At 42.0% G+C, this 24,137-nt stretch overlaps 1 protein-coding gene across 6 annotated transcripts in view; it reads right to left on the minus strand.

Moving 5' to 3' along the window:
* LOC102312859 (solute carrier family 12 member 7) overlaps positions 1-24,137 on the minus strand; it is a 48,966-nt gene that overhangs the window by 13,143 nt on the left and 11,686 nt on the right. For 2 of the 6 annotated variants that reach the window (XM_042225846.1, XM_014338303.2), the window contains exons 2-26: positions 22,252-22,343; positions 21,685-21,810; positions 17,715-17,861; positions 16,409-16,463; positions 15,457-15,587; positions 15,241-15,353; positions 15,053-15,157; positions 12,624-12,811; positions 12,356-12,520; positions 12,127-12,225; positions 11,124-11,181; positions 10,839-11,013; positions 10,222-10,340; positions 10,045-10,143; positions 9,852-9,971; positions 8,962-9,066; positions 8,372-8,540; positions 7,934-8,129; positions 5,396-5,565; positions 3,968-4,099; positions 3,748-3,855; positions 3,352-3,453; positions 958-1,127; positions 711-725; positions 264-397 (exon numbers count right to left, since the gene is read on the minus strand). In XM_042225846.1, coding sequence (XP_042081780.1) covers positions 264-397; positions 711-725; positions 958-1,127; positions 3,352-3,453; positions 3,748-3,855; positions 3,968-4,099; positions 5,396-5,565; positions 7,934-8,129; positions 8,372-8,540; positions 8,962-9,066; positions 9,852-9,971; positions 10,045-10,143; positions 10,222-10,340; positions 10,839-11,013; positions 11,124-11,181; positions 12,127-12,225; positions 12,356-12,520; positions 12,624-12,811; positions 15,053-15,157; positions 15,241-15,353; positions 15,457-15,587; positions 16,409-16,463; positions 17,715-17,861; positions 21,685-21,810; positions 22,252-22,299 — 3,049 coding nt within the window. In that variant the 5' untranslated portion in view covers positions 22,300-22,343. The other 4 variants (XM_005937003.3, XM_005937004.3, XM_042225847.1 and 1 more) reach the window with 4 other exon arrangements.

Consider the following 24,137-nt stretch of genomic DNA (forward strand, 5'->3'; position numbering starts at 1 on the left):
GTTGTAAAGTATTTTGTCTAGTGTCAATTATATCGTCAGTTATATCATTATCGCAAATTTTCAAATGTATAGCTTGATAAATATTTTTGGTCATATCGCCCTGCTCTAAGTGCTATGACTAATCTCATGTTAATAGCAAGAAAGTGGGTGCCTAAATATCAAACAGTTTATCTACTGTGGTTGACTAAATGACTGAACAACTCCCAGACTGAAAGAAAATCCAGTTAAGGGCTTAATACTGCTGGTACTTTGAAAAAGGATACAGTTGTCATCCCCTTTCTTGTTCTTTGGTGGGCCCGGCATGTTCAGCAAGACGAGCTCTGAGTTACAGGATTTCTTCACCACCACCTCGTTCAGTTTCACCGCTGTGTGCATCCTCCGCACATTAGAGTGGTTGCTATGTTTAACCAGAGACATTAACAAGGTCTTTAATTTAACAAAAAATCATGCAACACAGTCAATCATCTTCTAAAGTATGCTATACTATCATTCATCTGGCCACTCAAGTGCAGTATAAAAGATTGGGGATGACAATGAAGGATGCAAATGCAGATGGATGCAGTTTCCTTGTGATAAAAGCACGAGTTTTTTGTCTCATCACGTATGCATGCATGAACTAGTTAATCGCTTTTCTGCCAGCATGCCAACAGAGATTATTTCACACGTGAAAAAGTTCAAGCACATGCAGCCAAGAAGTGAAAGTTACTTACAGATTCTCCCACTCACTAGAGGATAGAGGATGGGGGATAGAGGATGGGGGACACACATCCAACATTAATAGCAAAATATAGCCTCTAAATATTCAGAGATTGTATTTAAATCATCACGCTGTCACTCCAGGAATCCCTCCTGCAACATTTTGAGTAAATTTGCAATGCCACTTTCTTGCAATATATATTCTAAATTCTGTTTATGTATGTGTCAAAAGTGTGAGGCAGCATACTTAGCTCTACTTACGGTTTCATGTTGAACATGTCTTTCACTGCCATGTTTTCTTTGTGTTTGTTCCTCTCATTCTGCAGTTTGTCTTTGGTCCAGGTCATGTGGACACGATCAGAAGTGGCGCCAGCAGCCTTGTCATTCGCTGCAGAATGAGATGCTGTGTTCCGGTCGTGAATCAGCTGAGCCTGAACAGACGGTGACATGATATAAAGTCTTATTAGTTCCGTGATCTTCACCCTTAATCTTTCATTAGGAGAGCTGATACTGAATACCACAGCTTTTCAGGAAATGGAGACATTCTAATATGGAAAGAAAAAATGATGAGAAGAAATGTCTGACATGACAGCAGTCAAGCGATATGTTTAAGAGCATAAAGTACATGCAGACTCAAAGAATCACATGAATGAAGAAAAGCCTCAGCTTCCCTCATGTGATGGTAACACTTCTATATATCACTAAATTATTAAAAACCTGCAAATTCATATGTGCAAAACCTTCTGCATATTCTTTTGCAGGACTTGTTTTTACATTTTTAAATCTTATTGTTGACTCACCTTATCTGGCTATAAAATGGATTTGTTTTGTTAAGTGGTTCTCTTTGACTCAAGTCTCCACCTGCATCTGGGACCCCATGCAGACACCTTTGGACTAGGCACACGCTTCCAAACTGCCTCAATGATTCCCATCACCAACAGGGCAGACTCTGACCCTGTGGACCTTTCTGCAGCCTTTGGCACTGATTCTCACACCAATCTTCTCTCTCACCTCTGGCTGGCTTTCTTGGCCTCACTGGTACTGAACTCTCACAGTTTCAGTCCTACTTTTCCAACTGAACACAGCTTGTCACCTTAGGAGACTCTTGCTCCACCTCTATTCCAGTTAACCATGGGGTGCCTCAAGGCTCTGTGCTTGGACCCCTTCTCTTCACCATCTACATGCTCCCTCATGGGCAGTGGTGCCATGGTTTCTGTTTCCATTCTTATGCTGACAACACACAGCTGTCAGTGCTAAACTCTCCACAATCAAAGCTCCTTGACCAAACGTCTGCATGAAATTACAACATGGATTTTAACTACCTAGCTCAAAAGCAATAGCACTGTGCTTTTGCTTGTGGCCATCAAGACCCTGCTCCAGAAGAATGGAGCTCTTCATCGACATGGGTGATCCCCCCATCTCAGCAACCCCTGGACTCAATTTAATTTCAATTTAATTTATATAGCACGTAATCACAACAACAGTTGTGGCACTTTATAATGTTATAATGTTCTAAACTTTTATTCCAGGGTTATTATAAATCTGTCACCAAAGCAGCTTTTCTTCGTCTAATGAACATCTCTTGACTTTGGTCATCGCTCACTGACTCTTTGGCGCTATCTGGCTGCAATGGAGTCCCATTTGGGATCCCCCACATATCACTCCACATAAAGCTCAACTGGCTCCTGGTCACGTCACGCATCATTTACAAGTTGCTTCTGCTCATTTATAAATCCTGTTAATGACCTGGGCCCTCAGTACCTGTCTGGCCACCCATACATGCAGCCTTGGATGATGTGATCCTCAGCCATGGGGCTCTTTTCTGTCCCTCGCACCAACCTCCATATCTTCTTTAAAACTCCCATCCGTTCTTCAAAACTCACCTCTTCTTTAATTTCTAGATTTTTTATTATTGTTTTAATAAAGTGTCGTTGAGTTTCTTAAAAGGTGCTGAACAAATCTATATTGTAGTAGTAAATTGTATCTATAAAGCACTAAATTAAAAAAATAGCTGGCCCGAGGTGCTTTATATTGTACGGTAAAATTACAATAAGAGAGAAAAAGAGAAAACCTCAACAATCACTGCTCCTATGTACAAGCGCTTGGCAAGAGACAAGAAACAGGACCGATAAAAGTTAAAACAAATAAGCTTCATGCAGAACCCTGGACACGCTCTCTTATCTATAGGTAAAATGTGTCGTTCCAGCTCTCCAGTGCAAAAATGCATGCATGATAGGGGGAAAAAATGATGGTGCATGATGCAAAACTAGTGACATTATTCTTTGTGTCAGACCTGCACATGTATAAGGCAACTGACCGCTCATTGAGAGTTCCACATCTTAAAATCTGAAGATGGGCACAAATCAAAAGATGAAGATTTGGGAGGAAATAGTCATGACTGATATTTTGGTGCCTGCCGCTCAGGGAGGACTTTGTGTCCCCCTAGTGGCTGTTTTTGGTTTCTGACACTCTGTTAGCAACATCCTGGAGGGTGAACAGCCGAAACAAGCTCATGCATACACTTAACAAATGAGTTAATTCAGAGCACTGTCTAAAGCATTCCGGCGGTTATGAATAGATTAGGATGGTAAAGATGATGAATGGGATAGAGCGACAGCTCCAGGGTTGTTTGTTTGGTCTAGTTGCCATGGCTACCTCATCCTCTGGAATGCACTGAGAGTAGAGGGGCGGGGCGTCGGCACTCGAACACTTCTTCCTCTTTATGGAGGCACGCGATACATCTGTGATGCTCTGAATCTGAGCCCATCGTCCATTCACAACGCAGTGATTAGGGGAAAAAGGTCAAAGGTCAAGAACAGCAGAACAGACCGTGAAGACTTTTGCAACACCTTAATATTTAAGCAGTTTTTCCTAAATCCTGTCATTATAAAAATATTAATTATTGTTGATATGTTTGTTTTAACAAATCCATCATATGACCATCATAAAAGTCTTGCAGGAAAACATTAAAATATGCCAAAATAACCAGCTTATACATCGCTTTACAATCATTTGAAAAACGTTAAGGATGTCCAGTATGTGTCCCTTTACCTCTCTCTCCCTCTCTGTGCGGGACAGCTGCATCTGTTTGAGCATTTGAGATCTCTGCTCCATCACCAGCGTCTTCTCATAGGTGAAAGCTGAGATATCACTGTCATGCTACAGGGAGAGAGAGCATCTGCAAATTCAGTATGAGTAGGTATGGAACTATTATCATATTAAGTAATCTAATGCAGATTTAAAAGTGAATTAAAAGTGTAGACAGTCTCACCATCTCCACTACCTCCACCACTGCATTTAGACGCAGTTGGTAGAGAAACATCTGGAGATCTTTCTTCATCTGAATGGAGTTGTCATCCATCTGTGCCACAGTGAAGATTCGCATTTTGCACTTCCTCCATACCTAAACAGAAAAAGTTATTATAACCAACCACCCAGAGCAACACGCCCATCTTTTATCCAGCTCAATTAATAGGCCACCTGAGTGCAGCACAAAAGATTAAAGACCTGCTTTTATTATTTTATTATGACTGAAGACCGGCAGGCTCTGCATCAATATTAAACTGTGTGACATTAGAACAGGGGTGGGCAACTCCAGGCCCCGAGGGCCGGTGTCCCTGCAGGTTTTAGATGTGTCCTTGAACCAACACAGCTGATTTAAATGGATAAATTAGCTCCTCAACATGTCCTGAAGTTCTCCAGAGGCCTGGTAACGAACTAATCATGTGATTCAGGTGTGTTGACCCAAGGTGAGATCAAAACCTTCAGGACACCGGCCCTCGAGGCCTGGGATTGCCCACCCCCCGCATTAGAAGCTGTTAGCAAGAGATCTTGATTTGCAAACAGGTCAACGGCTATTTACTACAAATCTGTGGGGAAAACGTTTAAAGGTTAAAAGAAGAGTAATTTTAATTTTGGTTGAAGTTGATTAAATGTAGTCCCATATGGTAATTGTCAAGTCAGAACCTACGGGACTGAGAAATGCAGCCACCTTCGAGGCGCAGTTCCCCACATGACCACTTGAGGCTGATTCCAAAAGCGACTTGATCATGATCTTTTTAACTCTCATGTTAAAATGCAAACTTTAGCCTTGTAACTTACATGTTTACAGCCTGGTACCAACATGGTTTTGGTCTCCATAAATAACAAAACACATTCACAACAACATGCATGTGGTGATGTGTTTGTAAGATTTCCCCCTTTTGGGCATTCCTATGGCTTAAAGTCAGGGGTGTGGCCGTTTTGATTGACAGGTTCAGCTTCCTCAAGAACTGAACTCAAGACTTTATTTGTGGTGTTCAGAACACTTGGTATCGCTGCTGTGTGATGAAGGATGTACAAAAGTCTAGTGAGGGCACTTTTTGTATTTGTATGTTGCTTAGCATTAATTAGCAGATATGGAAGCAGCTTGATAACGAAGCTTGCTAGCATTAGCCAGTAAGTTAGCATACACTCATTTCAAAAGGAAACTTCTGGCTGGAAGACAGCAGCCACAATGCTAACGGTGAGAACATTGAGACAAATTTTAACGGTGTATATAAATGCACTCTATTCATCCTGCTTACTGTGGCAATTTATATAATTATTGATTTTTATCTTACTTTGGAGTCCTTGTTTTTTCTTGAACGGTTCATATTTAAATTCAACTAAAGAATCTTAAAGTAAAAAGATAATTTAGGCAACACAAACAAAGACACACCTTGTGCTGACTAAGTAAGAAAGGCAGAAGCATGAGCAGTCCACCATCATGTACGATCCACCACACATCAACGGTTCCCTCCTTCAGACGCTCCTGGTTAGCAGGGAAATGGTCGATGTTCTTGGCTACGAGCAGAGCCTGATGTGCCGAAGTCGTCTCTCTAACGGTTTCTGCAAGGAGAGAAAAAAGATGTTCCTGAGCCCCGTCCAAAATCTCTGACCTTGTGCGTAAATGTGGCGGCCCTAAACACCGGAAATTATGAAAACACCAGCAAACAGAAAAATGCAGCAAAGGCACATAAAACATGGAAGAAAAAGAAGAGGAATAAAACACAAAGGAAGTAGAAAAACCAAAATCTCACAACACACAGAAGTGTTTTTGGGAACACATTACTGTGACGAAACAGCTGTGGAAGCGACACACACCCAAACATGTGAAGCACTTTTGCAGCATTTTTCTATTTGTTGGGGTTTTTCTTAAACTGCAGTCCATTTGAACTCTCAGGGCCACCGTAAATCTGTAAAACCATAAAATCCTGGCGCGCAACAATACTTGTGACTATCGCTTAATTTGTCATCTGCATCTGCAGGACATCTGGACTAAAAACATCTGTAATCTACTCGGTAATGTGTGATTACATGTCTGTGTGGTCATAATAGAAGAAATGTAAAAAAACAATACAGTAAATGTCAAATGCTGATATTTTTGGCATTAATATTTTTGTAATGACATCTTTTCTATTTCTTTACAATAAGAATGTTGCTATAACGTTAGCACGCCATTAAGGACGGGTTTTGTCCTCTTAGTGAAGTGAAGGGCTCATTAAAAGAAATGCAGTTCTGTAAATTGTTGTCCACAGTATTTAAGTAGTTATGGATTAGCAAATGATTGATCTCAGTTATTACAGCTTTTGAAGCCTTTTGACATGTTGCCTCATCGACGAGCTGGCCCCAGTGTTTTCTGGCATCTTCAACTCCTCACTGCAGGCATGTCATGTGCCTGCCTGCTTCAAGTCCTCTACCATAATCCCTGTCCCCAAGAAACCTAGGATCACTGGACTAAATGACTACAGACCCGTGGCTCTGACATCTGTGGTCATGAAGTCATTTGAGCGCCTAGTTCTCTCCCATCTCAAGACCCTCACCGGCCCCCCTCCTGGACCCCCTGCAGTTTGCATATAGAGCCAACAGGTCTGTAGACGACGCCATCAACATGGCCCTACACTTCATCCTGCAGCATCTGGACTCCCCAGGAACCTACGCCAGGATCCTGTTTGTGGACTTCAGCTCTGCCTTCAACACCATCCTTCCAGACCATCTCCGAGGCAAGCTTTCCCAGATGAATGTGCCTGATCCCATCTGCCGGTGGATCACTGACTTCCTGACGGACAGGAAGCAGCATGTGAGGCTGGGAAAGAATGTCTCGGACTCCCGGACCATCAGCACCGGCTCCCCTCAGGGCTGTGTTCTTTCTCCTCTGCTCTTCTCCCTGTACACCAACTGCTGCACCTCCACCCACCAGTCTGTCAAGCTAATCAAGTTTGCAGATGACACCACCGTTATTGGGACTCATCTCGGACGGGGATGAGTCTGCCTACAGGAGGGAGGTTGAACGTCTGGTGTCCTGGTGCAGCCACAACAACCTGGTGCTGAATGCCCAGAAGACAGTGGAGATTATTGTGGACTTCAGGAAGCACACAGCCCCACTCCCCCCCATCATCCTGACTGACACCCCCATCACCTCTGTGGACTCGTTCCGCTTCCTGGGTACCACCATCACCCAGGACCTGAAGTGGGAGCCCACCATCACCTCCGTCATCAAGAAAGCCCAGCAGAGGATGTACTTCCTGAGGCAGCTGAAGAAATTCAACCTGCCAACACGGACGATGATGCAGTTCTACACTGCAATCATCGAGTCCATCCTCACCTCCTCCATCACCGTGTGGTACGCTGGAGCCACTATCAGGGACAAACAGAGACTGCAGCGTGTTGTGCGCTCTGCTGAGAAGGTGATTGGCTGCAGACTCCCATCTCTGCAGGACCTGTACACCTCCAGGACACTGCGGCGTGCAGCTCGGATCTCAGCTGACCCTTCTCACCCTGGACACAGTCTGTTTGACCTGCTCCCCTCAGGCAGGAGGCTCCGGTCCATTCGCACCAGAACCTCTCGCCATAAGAACAGTTTCTTCCCCTCTGCTGTTGGACACATGAACAATAACCCGATGACTGTTCCCGCCACTAACACATGACCCTACGCTGTGTCACTGCATCATTTCATGTTTGGCACTGATCACCACCTGCACTCATGTATATATCTTCTTCTACGTAGCACTCTTAATTCTTATTCTCATTTTTATTTTCATGTCTATTTAAGCTTAATTTATGACAGTATGTTTGCACTGAAGCACCGCAGCAATTTCCTAATGTTGTAAACCCGCTCAACATTTGGCAATAAAACCCTTTCTGATTCTGATTCTGATCAGAAAGCCTTTTGTAATTTTCTCAGTATTGTCACACAAAACCCTTCTGTTGAGTTTACCTATAAAGTTTCTCCTTACGGAGGAGTCCCGGTCCTGTTTCCAGCCTGTTGGCCAGGCCATCAGCACGGCATTGTGCTTCATTCCCCCCAGTCCAGCTGACTGAATGAGTATGGAGAAACCATCTCGCAGGCTGGACGACACCACGACGTGAGAGAAACCCTTTGTCTTCTCCGCAGCCATGGCTGCTTTCAAGTTCTGCCGGAAGCAAGCAAGGAAAAGAAAGGAAGAGTTTTAGGTGCTGAGTGGTGTGCAATATTTTGATTCATTCACAGCTTCAGCAACATGTTGGGTCATATTCGAGCGAACATATAGAGCAGGAAAACAAACGTAATTACAAATGTAAGAGACACATGGAAGAAGGTTAAACGCAAACATTAGCATGTACAGTGAAGTCATGGCTAGCCGATGAGAGCGAACGATTGAACAAACTGAGAAACCTGCTCTCCTTTCTTGGCCTCGTCCCCTCGGGTCATGTATGTCCCCTCCAGGACGGAGCAGACGATGGTCAGTCCCTTCCCCGCTTTGAGCTGCGTGGCGAAGGACAGGAGACGAGGGTGTGTCACCTCCAGGTCTGAGTTCAGTTTACACAACACCAGCAGCTGAGGCCTGAAGACAGAGCCAAAAATACAAACGTCTAGCAGCAAACAACCGAAAAACAATCAAAGTAATTTTTCTGAATGAATGTCAGTCTGTCTGCAGACAACTGTAGTTCTTTAGAGGACAAGATGATAAAAAATGTAATGACTGTCAGTGACAATGAGGCTGCAGCTGAACTGTTCAAGATTTGAAATCAGATTCAGAAAAATAACTGTGCCGAGGTGAAGGTGATGTCATATTGTTCAACATTTGTTCAACAGCCCAAATCTGAATATTCAGTAGATTAAATGTAGAGCAGCAGATTTCTCTGCCAATCTCTGAGTTTAAGAAGAACGTGTTTGTGATTTCTAAGTGATTAAATATAGACCAATCATTATTTGTTGCCTCTAATTAAAATACTCTATTGTGAGAGAAGTGTTTTTGCACTCACCTCCAGTTTTTGGTGTGTAGCGGTGCCTCCTCTAGCCGGATGAGAGCGTAGCGTGCTGCATTTAAGGACAGACCTCTGATTCCATCGCCCCACTCCTTCACTGCCCTGCACCACCATTAAAACGGTTTTACTACATCTCAACAAACAAGAACTCCATTTGATTTTCAGAAAAAGGTGTTGTTGGGATGGGAGCGTATGTGGCTCTAAAACTTGTAGAAACCTTTTCACCACCTGATGGCATCCTTCCAGTTGTGTAAGCTGCCAATTCCTTGCACACTAATGCATCTGCATAACATTAGAGATGCAGGCTTTTGAAAAGAGTGCTGATAACAGGCCAGCTCATTCCTCTCCTCTTTAAATCAGCGAGTACAGCGCCCGTGCTTTTCAATTTTAATATTTTTATTCATCTGGCCACAGAAGATTTTATATTTGGCCCAGTGAACATGGCGGTTATCGGTCATATTCTTTGCAAGAAAGAGCTTTAACCTGCATTTGTGGATGGCACAGCAAACTGTGTTGACAGAAATGTTTTCTGGAACGGTTCCTGAGCCCATGCGCTGATTTTCAGTGACATAATATTGTCTGGTTTTCATGCAGTGCCAACTCAGACACCTTTTTGGCCTTGTCTTGTGCACACAGATATCCAGATTCTCTGAATCTTTTAATGATATCATGTACTGTGTATGATAAGATAGTTTGCATTTCTGAAATTGTTCCACATTTTGTCAATTTGTCACAGTTCTTTGAAGACTGGCAAACCTTTGTCTCTCTTTACTTTTGAAAAGCTCAGCCGCCCTAAAACGATTGTTGTGTATCAGTTTGTTTCTGACCATACCTTCTTGCCTGCACCTGGTTTAAACGCTGAATTGATCTCATCACCTGAAACTTACCCTTTGTATTCAATGTATTTGTAGATACAGCCGGCTATCACTATGACGACCAGAGCGTAGATCCAGGAGGAGATGAACATGAGGGAGAGACAAAGACTCATCCCTAAGAAGGACAGAGTCCTACAGGAAACAAGCAGTGTCATCATTACTGTTACACTCAGAGATAAGAGAGTTTTCTAGGACATGCTCTTACCAGTGATAGAACTTAAAGCGAGGTCTCCAATTGGGGGTGCAGAGCAAAGTCTGGACAGCACAGGCCAGGTTGACAAACAGATAGCACATGAGGAAAAACCTGAGAAGACCAGTGATTAGTATGAAATGTAAAGACATTAACAAATTCAGTGACAAAAAGAGGGAAAAAAGCACATACATGGAGAGGATGGGGGCTACATGATCCAGAGAGGCAATAAGGATTCCTATCTCGCAGATCCCGACAGTCAGCAGCAGAGCCCAGGTGGGCTCACCGTTAGCCTTCCCATGACCAAAGACCTGAGAAAGAGAGATCCAAAGGACAGAGGTTTGATGTAGTACTTATTTTTATCAAGGTCAAAACGGCACGCCTTTCTAACTCCTGTGTGAGAATTTGCAGCTTTTCTCTCATTTATTAGGTTAGAAACTGAAAAAACATTTTGAGAAAAACATAAAATGGAACAGATTAAATACACAACCCAAACATGCTTCCTTAAAACTCTGGGAAGCTGCGACGGGTATAATGTAACCAGCCCTTTAACAATTTATGAACTGAATCAGTTCAGAAGACTTTGTGAAAAAGAAGGAAATCTAAATTTTAAACAATCATTTAAAAATGAGAAAGTAGACCAAACATTTTTTACAGTACACATTCATAAGTTATGACTACCTCTGCCGTTGGCTTTTAAACGGTAAAAAAGCACAATAATGAAGCATGAAAGGAAGCTGCGTGTGCACTTTCAAGATAAAAATGAAAAAGGAATAGGTGTTTTTCAAAAGAGGTGATCTTCCACTAACCTGTAAGAAAGGAATGATGCCGTCGCGAGCAATGGCCTGCAACAGCCGGGGGGCACCAGTAAGGCTTTGCAGTCCCGCCCCGCAGCAGGAAAAAAATGAGCCAATCACAATCACCCACGGTGATGGCCAGGCCAGAATGCTGATGACAGGTTTCGTCTTTACTGAGAAACCAAACCTGAAGCATACATACGCTTTATTAAACAGCAATCGCAATGATAAAAATGCATTATGAGACGTTCTGAAAAAACAAAGCACCTGCTTTTCCAAACATTTAAACATTCTTACTTATCTCTCAGGACCACTCCTTCAATACAGGCTCCAAACAAGACCACAAAGGAGATATCTGACCAGGAGGTTAAGATGAAAACACTGGGACAATTTACATCAACAGCCTGTGACAATATCAATCAGCTGCTGTTCACCCACAGCTGGTGCATAAATATCACCTCATTTAGAAGCAGCGTGAATCTGGGAATCATCAACATTTTCTTCCCTCAATTCATTTAATATTAATAATGATAATAAGAAGACAAAGAATGCCCTGAATTGCGTAAGCCGTTAAGACAACTAATGGAAACAAATAAGCAATTATAAAGTCAACAAAAAGTGCTTACAGAATAAAACAGAGAACAACGTGGAAACAAAAGAAATCTAAAAAACAGTAAATATATGAAAATAATGAAAGTAAGATGTTTGGATCCTCGCTGGATGTCAAACCTTTCTCAACCTTTTAGTCAAAGTAATAAGTCATGGTGCATGACCCATTACATCTCAGTTATCATCACACCTGAGGAAACCGGCTTTCTGCCCTTCTCCTCAGACACTAGTGTTTCAGTTTCTTCAGCTGCTCTTGTAACGTAGTAACAGTGTCACCTCCGTCTCCACTGCACCTCGAGATAAATAGGTTCCCCAATGCTGACCAACAGGGATTATTAGTGGAAACAGTGGATTTACTTTAAACGACTTCTTAATCTCAGCTAAAAATGAGACCAAGAAGACAAGAAGTGGTGTCCCCCCAAACCAAACCTCAAGCGTGCCTTTACACTTGAACACTCGTGTGAATAAGCAATTAACCCTTAGGAACACCAAGAGAGTCTTGCACTGCCACACCTGATGTCCAACTTTCCCTCACTGGTCTTTCAGGTCTGGGAGGATCAAGAACCACAAGACTCCAGAAGGGCCTTTTCTGGATTTGCTGCTTGGGGAACCAGCAGCAGTGAAAGAGTTTCTGGGTGTTCCTGCAGCAGATCCACAGACACAATCGACACATTCAGGATCTCGAGGATACAGATGAAGGATGTGGTGAGAATAGCCAGTATGGTTCCTATTGGGATGGATCTCTGGGCGTCTCTGAGATCACCTGACCTGTTAGAACCAGCCATTATACCTGAAACGCAACACAAACTCTACTCATGTAAACGCATTAAAACTGTAATTCCTCACGCTCAAGTCCCTTGAAACGTTTATCCTAAATGATTTCTCATCTTTGTATAATGTGACCACAATAAATCATCTACCTGTGACAGAGGGGAAGTATATTCCCACCAGCAGAGTGAAGTAGGTGGCCCAATCGTTGAAGACGTAGTTCTTAAGTTTGTCGTTGTTGGCCTCGGCTGGTACAGAAGACAGGTTTTTCCTCTCTATCACCATGTTGTCTGGGCCATAATTGCCCCACAAGTTGTCTAAAGGAAAGACAAGCACAGGCTGCATGATCAGAATTTACTGCAGAAAAAAAAAGACTGACAGGAGGAACTCTCAGTGGACTTTTGCTTGACGGTGACGCACCGTTGATGACTTCCCCCAGGACTCCCGGTGTGGCCTGGATCTCGGTCAGGTTGTTTAAGGCGAAGTACTCGTCACAGGTTGCGTTGAGATATGGACTGTCACAAAAAAGGTTCCAGAGCTCCACATCTGTTTTTGTGCACTTTTCAAACATTTCATTCTTCAGAGTGCGATTCCCCAACAGACAGACACTAGAGGAGAAAAATGAGATCAAGCATTTCATAAATTGTTGCAGACACAGCCCCCCCCTCCTCACGCACGACAAAGGAGTGTCTACTTATTATTTCTTATTGTCAGATTAGATTCATCCATGTGCATGTGACGAGGGCGACAATCTAAAATCCACCCATCCATCGTCTTCCGCTTACCCGGGGCTGGGTCGCGGGGGCAGCAGCCTAAGCAGAGACGCCCAGCCTCTACCGGCTGAGAACCGTGATCTCAGATTTGGAGGTGCTGATTCACACTAGGCTGCGAACTGCTCCAAAGCAAACTGGAGGCCATCACCTGATGAAGCCAACAGAACCACATCATCCGCGAAAAGCAGAGATGAAATTCTGAGACCACCACTTGGCTGCGCCTAGAAATTCTGTCCATAAAAATTATGAACAGAATCGGTGACAAAGGGCAGCCCTGGCGGAGCCCATCACCCACCGGGAACAAGTCCGACTTATTGCCGGCTACGCGGACCAAGCTCTTGCCACAGTTGTATAAGGATCAATGGGCCAAACACCCCATAATCCTGGAGAACCCCCCACAGGACGTCCCGAGGGACACGGTCTAAATCTGTGGAACAGGTGCTGGCTTTACAGATACATATTGGTGTCAGAATTTGAAGATGTTCAGTGCAGTACTGAGTAAAGGACACCAAAAGTAACGGTGCCAAGGTATTCAAGATCCCTTCCAACTTTACACTTTGTTACAGTCGCAGTCTCTTGGATGTCTTATGTAAATTTCAAATACCCATGCTAATACATACGATCTTTTTTTAATAGTAGTTTCAAGTTTTATTGTCATGTACAGATAAACAGTGTAGCCACATTTATCCATAATGACATTCTTTGGCTCGTGCTCCTCAGCTTTACATGAGCCTATAGAGAGTGCAGTTATATTGAGAAGAAAATAACAGAAAATAGCAGTGATAGTAATAAAATAATAATAACAATAACATCAATAAAAAGGAGAGAAAAAAGTATTAAATATTAGAGAATTTAGTTGGTATTTACATTTAAGACATTTAGTATCTAACAAAAAGCAAAGAAAACCAGCTGAAAGAGACTACAAACTACAATTCTACTTTTGTGCAAGTTAAACAGATCTCATACAGTTACTCTAAGACATTATTTTAAGGTTTTCCTAAAAGTCTCCAGTTTCTCCCATATTGGCTTCTTTTCATTGGCTCCCAGTTAAATCTAGAATCACATTTAAAATCCTTCTGCTCTCTTACGAGGTCTTGAATAATCAGGCACCGTCTTACCTTAAAGACGTCATAGTACCATATCAACCCAACAGTGCACTTTGTTCTCAGACTGCAGGTTTACTTGTGGTATTTAAAAATAGAGTGGGACGCTGAGCCTTCAGCTTTCAGGCTCCTCTTCTGTGGAACCAGTTCCCAGTTTGGATTCAGGAGACAGACACCATCTCTAACGTAAAGATTCGATTCAAACGTTTCTTTTTGATACTGCTTGAGTTAGGGCTGGATCACTTGACACTGAATCCTCCAGTTATTAGTTTTCACTCCCATTTTCACACTCATACTTTCATTGTGTATTTATACACCACTCTACACTTAATTAGTCTGGCTCTCTTGTACTTCCTAACCTCGCCCCCAGCTGATCATTGCAGATGGCCCCGCCCCTCCCCGAGCCTGGCTCTGCCAGAGGTTTCTTCCTGTTAAAAGTTTTTCCTTCCCATTATTGCCAAAACGCTTTCTCACAGGGTCATCTGATTTCAGGTTCAACCTTATTAAAATAAATATAAAGCATGTACTGAATTGAATCTCCACTCTTCAAAAGCTGTATATCACTGCAGCATTTTCCTCCCCCCACATATGAACTGTACAGTGTGCAGAAAGACATAAGCTGTTTTTCATATTTTCCCTTCTATTTACCAGATGAAGACAAATCATATCAGAGGATAAAATACACATTTTAATAGACTATCTGACCGAATGACTCTAAAAGGTGTTTCAAGTTTCTTGCAGCTTCACACACTCGCGTATACACTTACCCAAGTACTTAAAACAAACTTTGCAGTGGTTGCAAACTAACAAACAAACTAATCCAGTTCCTTATCTTAAAAAAAGGATAAATCAGCTGTAGTACAATAAACTGCTTAAAATGTATCTGTAAGCACTGACAGTACGTGATTTTCACTGTCAGAGAAAACATGCCAGCACTTCATAAAAAGCGGTTGCTCAGTTATTAGTCGCTCACCTAAAGTTTGAGGGTTTGATGGCCGTCTTGATGGCTCCTGCGTAAGTGGCCATGATAGACAGAACCACACAGGACAGAAACACCAGAGCCAGCTTGTTCACATACCTGCAGACAGAAGGAGAGGGGCAAATGTGAGCCTGTGTGGTGTGTTCTTCTGTTTGTGTGTCAGATGGTGAATGGAAACTTACTTCACCCCTACAAACACAACCAGTGCCATCAGGAGCAGGCAGCAGGTGCCATAGATTCGCATGTCGTTGGCCGTTGTTTCTTTGACCACTTTTTCTGGTGGAATGATGTAGAGCTGGTAGACGGCAAAGAGAAAAATCAGATCGATCGAGGGATTCATGTGCAATCAGAAGGGCACTGACTTGGCTGCCTCCTTGTATGACATAGAGTTTACAAACCAAAAGAATCTCTATGGTTCCGAGAATGTACAAGGATCCAGCGAAGGTGGTTCCCAGGTACAAACAAAGTCCCACAGCACCTCCAAACTCTGGACCCAAGGATCTGGAGATCATGTAATACGAGCCACCGGCTGTCAGGAAGTGATCACAAAAATACATTTTACTAGTTTCATATCTACACATACACAAATGTAAAAAAATAAGTAATGCCAATAAAGTTTCCGGTGACAAACTGATAGTTGCCCGTTCCTGTGCTCGTAGACCAGTTTGGGCATAAAACTGTTTCAGAATGTTTTCTTTTCGCTCACAGGGATTACTTGCATAACACTGACCTCGCTGTTTGAAAATGTTGCCCATATTTGATATAAACATTGATTATTTTACCAGCATCTACATAACAGAAAATAACGTAAAATAAGGACAATTGGTCCCCTTTAAAATTGGGCTCTGTCCATTTGCAGCTTTCGTGCATTGCATTAGATTTCATATATTAGCTACTGAGAATATTCTACTGAGATTTAAAAATCCAATATTCCAACATATCGAACGATGTTTTCCCTTTCAGACACAAAACATAACAGACAAGGGCCAAATATGCTTATGTTATTTACTCGTTTGTGTTCTGCTAAATGTATAAACTGTAAGTATGTTTGTGGTATTACAAAGAAGTGTGTTGCCAACAGGGATGATGCAGAGTGTCCAATCAATCAGCAAATAGCAGATATCGGCTGATAACACTGGCATGCCAAACAATTGGTTGTGCTCTACACAGTGTGCAGAATTAGCTTGCTCTCACGCAATGATGACGTTTAAAAAACATTTTGGATGCTGTGCAAATCATAGCTCAATTCAAACTCTGTATAATCTCACTCACAATTGCAGCTATTTTTGCAGACTGCATGTGCATACATCTCTTGTACCGTAAAAGCAAATCAAATAATTCATTATGTACCTGGGACAACTCCATTTGTTGCAATGGCACTCATTGATATAGCTGTGAGCAATGTCTGCATGAAAAAAGCAAAAGAAAACAGCACAGATGATCACCAGTGGATGGTTTGTAAAAGCAACATAAAAGAAAGAAAGATAAATGAAAATAACTTTGACCAGCTTGTGTTTGTCAAGTTTGTTAAGTTGTCAAGGTGCAAGCATCATGCTCAGATAATAGTGCTTTGAATTGCAGCTGAGCGGAAGTATAATGTGTCAATAAAATACAAAGTACAGTAAGTGCCTGAAAACAGTCACTGAAGCCTCTGATTAGAATTAGGAGTGCAATAATGTGAAACATGCAGCATGCAGAGTACTAAATACTCTGCATGCTGCATGTTGTTTTGTGCAATATGCCAGTGGAAAAAACATTCCAGCATTTTGTTTCCACTCCATCAAACACAAAGTTGCCTAAATTTAGCAGAATCAGTGAAAGCACCAGTGTCAAACCGAGTGTGACTGAGGGCCAGGCTGAAAATCAGAAACACTGAAGTACAGTCATATATTTGTGCATTTTGTATTTATTGTACTTAGTCAAGAAAAATAAGCTTGATTGTCTCACTCTGCAATGTTTGAGTTTTACTCAAACACTGTTGGAAAATTCATTTCATTCACCATACAGTCAAGCTCTGTGCAGTGAAACTGGTTACAAATAGCAACAAATAAAATACAAAAGCGCAAATAAACTTTGTAGTTTCTGCAGAGATGAAACGGCGAGAGAGTCTCTGTTTCCAGGAGATTTGTTCTAGAAGGTTTCTCCAAGGTTTTACTGAATGAGCCCTTCTGTTAGGATGCTGCCCCACTAACGGGGAGGAACTTTAAGTATCAAACACAGACACAAGAAAAATGAGACCACTGGCATCATCACCTCTATTGCCCGTCATCTCTTTGGTGTGGAGCATGAGAGCGTGTCAGGGTGAGTCTATAATGTAAAGGAGTTGTAGTTTGCAGATTGTTCGCATCACATCACATGAGTGCTGAGCATTCAAGTTCAAACTTTGAAACAGGCACTTCTCTGTCTGGCCATCTGGAGCTACTGACGTATGTGCTGCGGTTGTAAATAAGGTTTTCTGCTCGTTTTGGGGACTCGGACAAAGACATTAATGCTCATCACACCATAAATTCAGAGGAGCTGTGATTGGCGTGACGTAAATCTCACACTCAATCGCAGCTACATCACTGATGGCTGGCCAAGAGGGACAGTTTGTTTAGCACTGCCACATTTTGAGACTCATTAAGCAGCTCGTCATCTGAAGCTGTCAATTACTCACGCAGATGCAGCACATGGAGACAATGGCGAAAGATCCCAGAATTCCTGCTGTGCCGACAATCCAGGTGAGGCGCAGAAAGAGAATCACCCCCAGAATGTTCTGCATGCAGGGCAGGTAGACCCCAATGAATGTTCCCATATGGGGGACCTGCCGACAGACAAACAGACATGCACAAAGGTGAGAGTGAATCTTGAATTATGCCTCATTGCACTGTTACTGAGGAGATGAACATGAGAGTAGGCTGCAACGTGGGGAAATCCAACATGTGTCCCTCCTCACAGCCACACCAAGCCACTTAAAAAACGACTTGTCATTCAAAGTGTTAAATTACAAAGCACATCCTGCACTTAACATTACTGTATGTTTACAGTGCGTCGGCATGTTATCATCTGTTTAAGATGCATCAAACTAAATCAAAGCTAAAAATAATCTCTTGCGTTTTCAAAGACTCTACAGTCAGATGTTTTCTGGTGGTTGTCCTCTTAATGCCCATCAGATCATGAGCAGCCAGCCCAGGGTTAGTGTCAGGTTTTCTTTTAGCCACGTGCCGTTTCACAAAATGAAAAAGTAAGGGAACAACGAAATCATACATCCTATATTGGCGAAAAATCAAGTTACTGACTACACTGTATGACAAAGGTCAGCGGAAACCGGAATCATCAACACAAAATATTACATTATTCACTTTTATTTTAATTACATGCGTATAAAACATGTCGATAGGTTAAACAGTTTTACTGAAGAGAATAAGGCTAAAAAAATCTGTATTTTCGAGATAACCTTGTGCTTAACACAACTTGCAGAAAATGAAAACAATTAGATGGAAAATATGAAAAATTTAATCACACAGAAGCCGTCATTTACCGACTAACATCAAAGCTCATTAAAAACACCAGCAGGGTCACATAACTTGAATGATTTAAGTGCAGTATAGCATTAGCAATGCAGATTACAATAGCCAAGCACATGCATACTGTACACGCACGCCTCCACAAACACCAAAGAGTACGTACCATTTTCCGACATGCAAACATTTTGTCCTGTGCTTTCTCCATTGCACTCAGCTGTTTGTCAAAATGCTGCAAAGTGCCTGCTGTGGATTTCCAAACCTCCCACATCTTCTCCTTTCTGTTACACTGCCTCGCTCTCCTGCCTGTTTTCTCCCCTTCACTGAGCCGTTTAAGTTAAAGGTCTAGATCCTCTGCAGAGCTCTCAGCTCTCATTCAGGGGGCGGGTTTTAGTCAAACATCATCAATGCTTCCACATAGAGCAACAGACCAAGGTCCCACTGTCTCATCAATGACTAATGTTGTTTTTGACTTTAGCAAAAGCACAAAAGGGACAGAAATTGTTGCAATGAAAGCGCCTTCTCAGTTAAAGCCTGTTTTCTGCAGCATGTACAACTTTTGCCACAAAGCAGCAGTTTTGAAACATATTTTATTGTGTGTTTGTCTGCTTTTTTTTTTTAAACCTGTGGACCTGTGGTCAAAGGCTAGCTGTTCCTCTGTGTATCCGGTTAATAAGCCACTCTAACAGACTATTGGCAGTAGCTTGACAGTTATCAAAGTCACCCACCCAGGTAACATCTGTACAGATGTTTTACCAGGAAAAATGTTGTCGTTTTTCTCTTCAGTTTGAGTCGAAGAAAATTGGTCTGATCACATTTCCATACCAGGCAGTTTATTTAAGCACAAAGGAGATGAAATCAATCTTATGACCTAATGAAGGTGGTTGTTAACATCCCTCATCTAAGTCCTGATAAAAAGATACAACTGTTAATGTGCTGTATGTCTGGTTGTATTGAACCGGCTGTCTGCACTGTATTTGTAAATCCCCAGCTCTATCACATGAAGCTCAAGTGATTAAAGATGGATAGATTTAAAACAAAAAAATCTGAACATTTAATCTTTTCTGCCTCAAACTCTTCTGTTTTCTCTCTTTGTCGCACCATTTGACCTATTTTCACTTGCTCTTGGCTCAGTTTTTGGCAACATTTTTAAAGCAACTGAAAGATTTTCAGAGTGTGAGACCTTGAGGAGGATTATGGTAAGACATTCAGACTAACGGTTCACAGAATGAGTTTCCACCTCCGGTTGATGAGGGCCTAATCTGTGAACAAAGTGAAAACATATCATTGCAGTCCATCGTCGTCACTGTGCACAGTGCAGAAGAAGGAACAAGCCTTTGGGCTCCTATTGTTCATGCTTGTGTTGCTGTCATTCCTTTAGCTTAACTTATGTTGAAGACAACAGAAATCAAACAAACTAGTGCATCTCAAAAAAATCTTATTATGAAAAATGTTCTTTTTTTTTTTTAAATTTAACTCAATAAGGTAAAATAAAAGTAAATGTTAAAGGGTGTGGTTTATAACTCATGCAAATCAAAGAAAACCGTCATTTGGACTAAATCCCCATTCAAACAGCTTAAAGATGTACGTCTTGGTCCAGTTCTGTACATGTAACCATGGTCGGGGAAAGACTGATGACTCAGAACTTGTTCAGATGACGATCACCAACAGCGCCCACAATGAGGATAAACCACATAAGGTCATTGCTGAAAAGGCTGGCTGTTTGCAGGGTGCAGTATAAAGTATATTAATGGAAAGCTGACCGGGAGGGAAAAGTGTGGTACAAGAAGGTGCATAAGTAACAGGCATGACTGCAGCGCTGATGTCGATTATGATGTTTGACAACGTCATGTTCGGTTCAAGAGAACCTTACAAGCGACGGTCTGACACTGGTTGCATCAAGAACCATTGTGCATCGACGTCTTCAGGAAGGGAGCTACTACTGTTTACTTAGCCTGGCAGGGCGAAGGACACGGTCTCAGCTGAACTCTGGACACACACGCACACAAACATATATACACGTGCACACAGATGCAGATGCACAGCAGTCCAAAGTGCTCTTTTTGATGAATGTAAGTTTTCCAACTTTCCAACTTTATTAATTGCATTGCAATAACATCTACTGATGTTTTTAACAATAGCTGTTTTTAAAAATAGTGCGCAGGTTAAAGGACAAAACAATAGGGCAGCAAGGTGTCGTTTGCATGCTCTCCCCATGCATTTGTGGCTTTTCTCTTCGTACTCTGTCTTCGTGCCGCAGTTTAAAGACATGCAGTTAGTTTGGTTAGGTTAATTAGTGATTCTAAATTGCCTGTAGGTTTGAATGTGAGTGCAATTGGCAGTCTGTCTCTCTACATTGGGCCTGTGACAGATGGATGTCCTTTGACAGCTGGGATAGGCCAGGCCCCTCTGATCCTGAACCGGAGAAGTGCAAGAAAATGGTTGGATAAAAAGACAATTAAGGCTTTCATCTTGAAATAAACTTTAAAAGGCTGGTTTCAAAGCATGGAAACTACATGTAAGGATTAAATATCTTTAATAAGGATGCAGTAACAGTAACTTAACTAACATAGAGTAACTTTACAGTCGGATACTTAAAATTGTGGGTCTGTGTCTGTATCCAAACACTTTCTAACTGCACTGTTTAGCATAAAACGTCTGGTCTCTATAGATAATTACTCCTTCACAACAACGTCTTGGGGTTATTTTTATATTAACTCAACCCTTTGAACGTGAGGATCAAAATTAGGACGTTTACAGCTGCTGTGCTGCTAATTCAATTCAGTGAAGTGAATGAAACACGAAACCTCCTTTTTTGTTTGTGCTGCCTTTTAGAGCATGTTTCATGTTATACTGAAACAGAATGTGCTTGTATATCGAAAAATAAAAACAGGATGGCAGATGAAAAAGATAAGCAGATATTCCAGACGAAAAGAAAGGCCTTCTTGTGTACAGATATAATCGGTGCTGAAGTTTTATTGCAGACGCTAAAAATCCCGCCAGAACAGATTTCAGGAGAAAGCACTCCGAGTGTTGAGGACTACACTAACGATTATGTTGGCGCAAAGCATGCATGCTTTCATTAATCAGAGTTCTGCTGGCTCAAAAACAGGAGTCACGTACCATGACTGCAGCCCTCCTGACTCCATCCTCGGCTTCCTCATGCTCACGAACACCCTGGGTTAGGTTGGTGTAATTAGCCAGTTTGTTGAGAAAAGATGAAACCATGGGCGTACTGTCCATTTCTTCCTGTAAACAGACAGAGAACATATAAAAATAAAGACCAATTCAGGCTTGAAAGCATGACCAAGAAATATTTCCTATTGTATGTTCCTCAGACTCCCTTTATTGACTCCAAGATCTTTATTGTGTATGTATGTAGCACACTTTCCATGTATGAATGACAGTGAGTGAACAGACTTTAAGATAACTGAGACCATCTCAGATTGATTTTGTTTATGAGAGATTTGGGACAAACTAAACAGAAGCACTCAATGACCCCAGTCTGACTTTCTTCCTATTGCAAAGATTTAAAAATTGAAACCATCTGGTCACACAGTCCTGTCTGTTTTCTATTAACCTTACATAATAACAAAAACTATATCTTAGATACCGTTTAAATCGTTAGCAGCATGTTTTGGACTATATGTATTAAAAACAGACAAATCATTCATTTTTAATTCATCTTACCTCAAACAAGGCCATATTCTTGCCTTCATAGTAGGTCTCTGTGTCCATGTCTGGGTTGATGAATGCAGAGGACTCTCTCCGGTTGTCATCTCCTTTTGAGGTAAAAAAGGAGAAAAAAAGAAAGAACCAATGAATAAACAGGCAAGAGGTTGACAGAATCATTAGATGTGTATTTCCATTTGGATTTAACTAACTGTCACTGCAGAATTAGCTTACTGACCGCCTCTTGTATGTTGATGTTATAACTTGTTGCTCTTAAACAAGGACAGAGTTGTAGAAGACTTCAGAAAGGTGCGAGTCTACCTGGACCGACAGTGTCATCAGTTCTTAGTGAAATTAATGGGTGTTAGTGGGAGGCTACTTGTCTCAGCATGGTAATCCCAGTGAGCAGCCAGCAGCACCCATACGCATCCCCATGACTATTCCATGTTTTTTTTTATTGTTAGCACACAAATAAATGTGTCACGGCTGGTGTGATCCTACTGATGGATCTCTGTCAGTATTATGTTAGCAACATTACCAGAACCAATGATAGTCTGCAGTCCAAAGTCTCTCTAATAGTTAATGCAAATGACCTGCATAGCTACTACTCTTACTGACCACGAAAGACTGATGACACATCAGGGGCAGTAACTGTGGTTTAATGTCGTCCCAAGGATTCTTAAGTATGGGTTTTGTTGGACCTGTGCATCAAACTACTGGCCCAGAGCTGCAACCACTGCCTTTGTAAAAACAGCACAAGACTGCATTACATGGTCCAGGCTGTATTTGATATAGCTGTGCTCTGTGACAACTGTGTCCAGTACCATTTATAGAGAATCAGGGGTCAAAGGTTTGATCCCCTGGAGACAAATGAAGGCTTTGGCCACACTTTAGGCTTATAGTTTTGCTAACAGCTTTTGTACGCCACTTAAAGACACAGTGGCTTAGATTAACATTATGACTGGCCTGTTCAGACTGGCTTCTTTTGCCCCTGGTTGTCATGCAGTGGTCTATGACTGTTAGATATGGCATATTATCACACTCACATCACAGTGTTGTAGGCTACACTGTCGCCTTGAAGAGCCCAGGGCCTTACATGGATTTAGTGATTGCTGAAGATAAATTAATGAGGATGGTGTACCGTAGATGCACATGACATAGTGAAGATTGTAAGAAAATTTCGCATGTGGTATTGAGTGAGAAAGAATATTGGTATGAAAGCTGCTTTTTCAACATTCATGCAACAAAAATATAAAAATATACAGGGAGTGCAGAATTATTAGGCAAATGAGTATTTTGTCCACATCATCCTCTTCATGCATGTTGTCTTACTCCAAGCTGTATAGGCTCGAAAGCCTACTACCAATTAAGCATATTAGGTGATGTGCATCTCTGTAATGAGAAGGGGTGTGGTCTAATGACATCAACACCCTATATCAGGTGTGCATAATTATTAGGCAACGCCCTTTCCTTTGGCAAAATGGGTCAAAAGAAGGACTTGACAGGCTCAGAAAAGTCAAAAATAGTGAGATATCTTGCAGAGGGATGCAGCAGTCTCAAAATTGCAAAGCTTCTGAAGCGTGATCATCGAACAATCAAGCGTTTCATTCAAAATAGTCAACAGGGTCGCAAGAAGCGTGTGGAAAAACCAAGGCGCAAAATAACTGCCCATGAACTGAGAAAAGTCAAGCGTGCAGCTGCCAAGATGCCACTTGCCACCAGTTTGGCCATATTTCAGAGCTGCAACATCACTGGAGTGCCCAAAAGCACAAGGTGTGCAATACTCAGAGACATGGCCAAGGTAAGAAAGGCTGAAAGACGACCACCACTGAACAAGACACACAAGCTGAAACGTCAAGACTGGGCCAAGAAATATCTCAAGACTGGTTTTTCTAAGGTTTTAT

Source organism: Haplochromis burtoni, unplaced genomic scaffold, assembly GCF_018398535.1.
Source record: "Haplochromis burtoni strain Fernald_Lab_line unplaced genomic scaffold, NCSU_Asbu1 Contig_185, whole genome shotgun sequence".
NCBI classification, from domain to species: Eukaryota; Metazoa; Chordata; class Actinopteri; order Cichliformes; family Cichlidae; genus Haplochromis; species Haplochromis burtoni.